Source organism: Eucalyptus grandis, chromosome 3, assembly GCF_016545825.1.
Source record: "Eucalyptus grandis isolate ANBG69807.140 chromosome 3, ASM1654582v1, whole genome shotgun sequence".
Lineage (NCBI taxonomy): Eukaryota > Viridiplantae > Streptophyta > Magnoliopsida > Myrtales > Myrtaceae > Eucalyptus > Eucalyptus grandis.
In genome coordinates, this window is record NC_052614.1 from 9,724,396 (window position 1) to 9,732,059 (window position 7,664).

At 39.4% G+C, this 7,664-nt stretch overlaps 1 protein-coding gene across 1 annotated transcript; it reads right to left on the reverse strand.

The window, feature by feature from the left end:
• Nucleotides 1-4,684: 4,684 nt before the first annotated feature.
• Nucleotides 4,685-6,043, reverse strand: LOC104436457 (UDP-glycosyltransferase 91C1). The gene has a single exon (XM_039309289.1). It carries the CDS (start codon nt 6,041-6,043, stop codon nt 4,685-4,687), a length of 1,359 nt encoding a protein of 452 aa, XP_039165223.1.
• Between the last annotated feature and the right edge of the window lie 1,621 nt (nt 6,044-7,664).

Here is a 7,664-nt window from a genome sequence, read left to right on the forward strand (position 1 = left end):
GAGGAGAACAGTGAAAAACCGATTTGACATTTGAAGGGAAGGAGCCGCTGGGTAAAAATGGGCCAGGAATTACGAAGAGGGCCGGAAGTTTGGGCTTAACAAATGACGGGCCGATTAGGAACGATGAGGCCCAAACGAACGGTGCTTGCTTTTTGCATGCTAACGTCAAAGCGAAGGGTTCCTTTGAAAGAAAGCCCAAGATTATTTAGATTTCCTTGAAATATCGAGAGGTTAATTCTCATTATTAGGAAAAAATGATAACTCTAATTGGCCGTCAAGGGCACGTTTGGTAATGATTATGTTCCTGGGAATAAATTCTGATAAAAAATTATTCTTTTTATTCTATTTAGGAAACAATTTTTAAGCATTTTAAGCCGTTTGGTAATCTGTCCAAAATTTCTAATTCTAGAATAGAATTGCGTTTGAGTCTTGTGCTTTACCATTGATTCTATTCTAAATCAATTTCTTTTAATTTTTAAATATTTTTTTTTTTACTATTTTCCTTTTTTTCCTTTTCTTTTTATTGTTTTCCTTTTCTCTTATTCTTCTTGCCAATCGTCGGGCGACGATTGGCGGACGAGGGCTAGCGACCTCATTGGAGCGTCACTAGTGGTTGGGCTTGCCTCTAGTGAGTTAGCTGGACCGGTTGCCGGTGATTGGCGGTGGCGGTGGACGACGGCGAACGGTGGCGAACAGTGGCACGAGAATGGTAGTCGATGAAGAAGAAGTAAAGAGAAGAAGAAGAAGAGAAAATGGAAGAAGAGTTAGTTTTGATTCTTAAATTTGTTTCCGGAATAAGAATCAATTTTTTTAATTTTTTTTTTTGATTATGTTCCAAATTTACTTCCGGGAACAAAAAAATAGAAACTTGTTTTCGTGAATAAAATTTTACCAAACGCAATTTTATTCCCAAGCGATCCCGAGAACAAAAATCAAAATCAGGCATTATTTGGATGGTTACCAAACAGTGTAGAATTCCATGGTTCGCACCACAATGTAATTTCCTATCATATGTTAAACTATTAATATAGTTGATAGTGATTTCATTGAGTTATGGTGGTATTTCCTATCATATGTTAAATCAACATATATATATTTTTATCATTATATCAATTTAAGGTGTTAGATATTCATTTGAACTTTGACAAGTTAATTAAGTGTTTTATTCTACATGCTAAAGGTCTTACCTTAGCATCGCAATGTAATTTTCTTGGATGAATCTCGAGGATTGAGACCATAACCCTATGAATGAAACCATATGTCATTTCATGGATGAAGAGTCTTTGTTGATGCTTGTATGCATCTGTGAAAAATTAAGATAAGTGTACTGAAAATTTTTAAACTTGTTACAATGGTGCAATTAAGTCTTAAAATTTTCAAATAATGCAATCAAATTTTAAAATTTGTCAAATTGATGTAATCAACTCCTTCCACTAACTCCATCTAACTTGAAAAATAGAAAATATTAAAATATTTTTGGATTTAATTACATTAATTTGACAAGTTTTAGGACTCGATTGCATCAATTTAACATATTTTATGATTTGATCATACTATTAAAAAGTTTTATAATTCAATTATGCTTTCATAATAATAAGTTTTAGAATCTGTAGTCCAATTATTTTGTGAAATTTGTGGAGCAAGAGGTGCGAATCTTTTGCCATGAAAACTGTTCATCTGTACACATTTACTTTTTAACACCCGACATGTTGAATTTAAAAGGAAATAAAGTCAACTTCGACAATACGAACCTATGCAACTTGTAAAAGGTAAAAAGTCCTTGGAAATCCCATTTATAGCAAGATTAGATCACAATTCCCAAGGCTGGATGGGCGGAAATTCGTGCTAGCGATATAGGGGCTGCATGGAAACGTTCCTAAAAGTGTTTTGGAACACTTTTTTTTTTTGTTAACAAAAAAAAACAAAAACGTTTGCTTTGCGTTTCTCTTTTTTGGTTCTTTTGTTCCTGGAACACAAAAAGAACAAAAAAAAGAAACAAGAAAAACTTACTTCTTGTTCCGAAACAATTTTGAAGAAACGTTTATTCTTCTCTCTCTTCTTCTTTTCTTCTTCTTCTTTTCTTCTTCTTTTTTTCTTCTTTTTTTTTCTTTCGCGGTATTTGGCCTCGGCCATGGCCGGCGACCGACCGTCGAGGGCTGGCTACGCCGGGGCCGGTGTCGCTCGGCCTCGCCGGAAAAAGAAAAATAAAAAGAAAGGAAAAAATGAAAAATAAAATAAATTAATTAAAAAATTAAAAGAAACAAAAAAAGAATAAAATTTACCAAACGTGTTTCTGTTCATTTTTATTTCCGGAACAAGTTTACCAAACGCGTTTTTTATTCAAAAATTGTTCCCCGGAACATAAACACTTTTTATTTTATTTGTTCTCGAACGAGAAAAGGAACAGAAATAAAAACATGCACGCCCATAGTTACGTGATTCCCTTACGCAAAGAATTCAGTTGCTCTCAGCTGCTGATCACATGTGCCCGTGGATCCGGCATTTAATCAAATTTGGGATAACTACTTAAATAATTTTCGTTTTGATTTTATACACAATGTTGTCTTTAGATTTTGAATTTATTCAATATAATTCCGAACTTTAAAGTCAATGTGTAATTTGTACAACGTGATACTGAACTTTTGGTAAATGTCCAATCTTAAACAAATTTAAATTTCTCAAATAATATTGTACATTTGGTAAAAGTTTATGAATTAATTTTGACATTTTCCCTTTTTGATTTATGCACTCTCATGTCTATGCTTTTGGTGAATTTTGCGCAGAAGAAAACAAATTTCAAGTTGGGTTTCTACAATATTATCTTTATCAGCAATTCATGCAAATCATCGATTCTAACAAATAAAATATACAAATCATTGATAGTGCAGTTATTGTAAGAACCCTATGTTCTATTTGTGGGAATCAATATAGATCTCAAAGATTTGATTCGTGAATAGTCAACAATTCATAAAATATCTTCCTAATTAAAAAAACAATCTTTGCATTGTTTAAGAAAATGGGTCAGCAAAATATATCTCCGTCGTTGATATAAAATGTTTGAGTATGGACTGTTATGATGATGTAAACATTTTTTAGTGACTAATATTTATGCACAATAGAAATGGTCTTTTCTGAAAAAGTATTTTTCTAATCATGTAACGCAATCGGCTTGATCTAATTGAGTGAGCCTACCCACACTTTCTAGCCAAAAAAAAAAAAAAAAACGAACTAGTAGTTGGATTCATAGCTGTGTAATGAAGTTATTGTTATGGCTAAAATATCTAAAGGGGGGTGAATACGTAATTTTGCGAAAATGAAAGAATTTAAACTAATATTGTAGCGAAACAATTTTTGATGAAGTGGTAAGATTTTACCGGTGTACAATTCTATCACGATTAATAAATAGAGTAAGGCATAGAGAATTGCACACTTAAGATTATAGTGGTTCAGTTTTTGCAAGCTTATGTCCACTCTCTGCGCTTAATCCACTGATAAGGTTACAAGATTTGAGCTCTGAACATTCAAGCTCATGTGTATGACTTCTCACACACTCTCAACCTCTAAATGGTTGCACAATGATGCTCATAGTGACAAACGTAAAAGATCATGAAGCATTCTCAGACTTTTGAATTAAAAGCTTCAATTATTGTGGACGTGAATGTTGTCCCTTTTGCTTCGAGACCTCCTATTACATTCCTCCTAATCCAAGTTGACCATTGGACATATCTCCAAAAAGCTCATCCAGACAATCTACCCTTGGTCTTGGATATGGTTGAGAAGATTTGATTGTGTCAGGATCGCCGAGGATGAAACTTCCCATAAGATTTTCTACCCATATAACAAGTTGGGTTTCCAAAAGTTGAGTGTTTATGTTTAAAAAGAACAACTTGCCTTTCATAAGAAGATTGAGTAAAGTTCAGAATCTAGAAGAAATTATGAAAACTTTCCTTCTGAAACTCTTCCAAAATATAGCAAGGAATCCAGTTAATTTTCCACTATCTGTTGCACAAGTGGTTTACTTCTTCTTAGCCGTTTGATAAAATATCCAACCAAGAAAGTATAATCCATGACTCTGATTCTGATTTTAATCGTCTGATTATGTCCCATCAGATTTTCCTCTTGAAAAATACTTTTAATCAGAAAACAAAGTCTCTAAATTTTGTCAATCATCAAAACCACTGCGGGAATGTTTTCTTAACAAGTACTCCCGTCTATTTCATTTGAAATAGTTTGAGAATGCCTGATCTAGAGATTCGGTTGGAATAATAATTCGAGATTGCTTGATCTGGAGATCGATTATAATAATATATCTTGAGATTGTTTGATCTGAGATTGATTAGAATAATGTAGTTCCAGATTGCCTGGCCTAGAGAGATCGAGTTGCGCTGAAAACAATAAAAGCTTCACTGTAAAGTGTCGCCCAAATTCATCAACTTGTTTGCCAGACTGTCATAATGGTTGGAACTTGGAACAGCTGCTACACTTATGCCCGAATTAGAAAAACAGTTGAAAGTCAGCGTGTTAGATGGACCCGGCCCTTACTTTAAATGGTAATAATTTATAGGGATCCCCATTCAGATGCTTTTCGCTCCACGCGTACATGATGATGCCAATGAAGTACAATCGCACATGGAAAAAAGAGCACAAATCACACGCAGACTGTCGGTCGACAAGATCGTCGACTTCAGGATCCGCCCTTTTGAAGTGCTCGAGCGAACTCCCCCAGATACTCCAATTGCAACTCCACGTTGCCAAATATCTCCCTCGTGGCCCATGCGTTTGCCCTCACCTGCTCTCCCTCCGGCTCCAGCATGACCTGCCGAATCGTCTGGGCCACCGAGTCGCTCGTGAACGACCCGTCGGCCTCGTCCCTCGGCACCTCGAACCCGACCCCTCTCTCTTCGAACAGCCTGCCCATCAACCCTTGGTCGGAATTCGCTCCAGAGAATAGAATCAGCGGCAGCCCTTGCCCGAGCGACTCAATGGCGGAGCTCCAGCCACAGTGGGTCAAGATCCCTCCGATCGCCGTGTGGGCGAGGATTTCAGCCTGAGGAGCCCAACCCATCCACAGATAACCTCGGCCAGCGACCCGACTTTCAAACCCTGGAGGTATGTTCTCCGGGCCGGGCCTCTGACCCACCACCCAAACGAAGGGCAAACCCGACTTCTCGATCCCTCCGGCGAGCTCCCCTATCATCTCCGGGCTAATGTTAACCTCGGTGCCGAGGCCGACGTAGAAGACTGACTTCTCTTTCTTATCCTCAAGCCATCTTTTCAGCTCAACCCATCTCTCGTCTCCGCCGCTGAGTTTGTGGCGGGGTGGCAATAAGCCCATGGGGACCACGGGTTTTCCGTAAAGCTTCTCGAGCAGCCTCAGCGGATCCGCCTCAAACTCGCCACAGCTCCTCACGGCCACGAACTTGGAACCCCTAATCGACTTGCCAAACCTCTGAAAATCCGAAACTCCTGTGTCCATGCAATCCTGGTGAGTGACTATCTCGTGGAGCCTGAACCTGACCTTGGACGGGTAATCTATCCACTCGGGAACGACGGTAAAGTCCTCCGGCCTTTGCCTCGGGCCATCGATCAAGACGGAAGGTGGCCCGAGGAAAGCGAGAGAAGTAGCACTGTATACACTAAAGAATGCCGAGTTCACACCCAGTCGGCTCGCAACTTGGGGCAACCAGTGCGACGCAAAGTCTTGGATTATCCAGTCCACGCCGGAGCGTTGAAGAAACTCGTCAACAGCTGGCTCGAGCATATCGTAGGCCTTTTTGAGGTACGGGACCTTGTTGTTCGGCAGCTCGGCAGTCGACTCAGCCGAGTCCGGGAGGCCATGGACGCGAGGCAACGGGAGCTCAACGAGGGTTATCGAGGGAGGTCGGTCTGTGGGGAGCTTTTGGAGGTTTTTCGGGGTGGAGATGAAGGAGACGCGATGACCCTTTTGAGCTAAGAAGGTGGCGACCTCGAGGAAGGGCATGAGGTGGCCGTAAGCGAGCCATGGGAACAACGCTACGTGAAACTTCTTCTCTTCGTTGTCCATGGCGGTGGCTATGAACTTCGCCTTTTATCTGATGGGTCTGGTGCTGTGACTGTTTGGGTGAATATGGAGAGTGATCTCTCTCTTTATATACACAAGGATTGTTTAGAAGGGACGTTGCCACAGCTACCATTCCCAACCGCGCAACAACGTTGAGTTTTTTAGAACCCCAAGAGTTCACATCGTCAGCAAGGTCTGTCACCAGCTAAATTGGCTAAAAGGATGGGTCATAAAATAAGGCTTGAGAAACCACCGCCCGCAGCGGTGCAGCTGGCTTAGGCTCTCTCCCTCTCATGAAGGAGAGGAGTTCAACTCCCAGAAGTATCGTTAGGGATTCTTACGAAACTTATGGTGGTGGGTTACGCGATTCTTCCTCGGGTTTGCTCGCCGGCATTCGAACTACGAGGTTCCTGGGTTACAAAAAAAAAAAAAAAAGGCCTGAGAATTGCCCATCAGCTTGATCTAATGGAGTGAGCCTATGCAACACTTGCTAGACCAAAAAAATACTGTAATTTGTCGCATAACACAATTGACTTTATCTAATCAAGTGAGCTTACACAACATTTGCTAAAAAAAAGAAAAAAAACTGATGGTTGGGTTCATAGCGGTGTAATGAACCCACCCTCCTACATTTCATTAGAATAATAGTTCGAGAATGCCCAGTCTAGAGATCGAGTTACCTCTTGATATTTTACTATTTATCTTCCAAGCAACGCTTGTGCCAAAAGTAATAAAAGCTTCACTGCAAAGTTTGGCGCATAATTCATCAACTTGTCTGCCATAATGCTCGAAATAACTACTACATTCATCAAACCATACTTATGCAGCACAACTATCCCAAAAAAAATTTGTCACTGAAATTCCTAATCTTATATTGTGACACAAATATTACAAAAAAAAAAAAAAAAAACTCAAATTTATACATGTGTGGAATAGAATATGTATAATTTATTTCAATTCCATCCAAGATATATTTATCATACTAACATGAATTCAGATTTTGTAACGTCACAAAAAAATCGAGATATATGTGTCACAATGGATGAGTTTAGGGGTTTTAGTGGAACAAAAAAAAAATTGAGGTATTTGTGCTACAAACAGGGAGCATAGGTGGGTTTTTCTTTGTGGTGTTAACCCTATAATGTGATATTGCCTTAAAGAACAAGTTACAGGTTGGATGGAGTCAGGTCAATCCATAGTGCCCGAGAGTTGATCCAGCCCGAGCTTTCCATCTCTGTAACCCCATGCCCAACCTGCCCCTCTCTCTCTCTCTCTCTCTCTCTCTCTCTCTCTCTCTCTCTAAAAACTTCGCTTATGCTCGACTCACAGCTACCTCTGCTTTCTCTGGTTCGACGAACCATCGGTCATGCCCGAGCAATGTTTCTTATATGCAAAAGAAGAAAGCAAAGGTTTTAGTTTTAATGGAAATGTCGACGACTTAAGTCTTGTTAGGATAGATCATTACTGGATATGAAATAGGAATCACTTAATTAAAGGGTTGATTTAGGGCGCGTTGTGTTAATATATCGATATAATCAAATCAATTTTGATGGACCCAGCGTTGCCTTTAATGATAGTAATAAACGAGGATGGTGCCTCAAACGAGTTTGGCCCATTCTAGAAC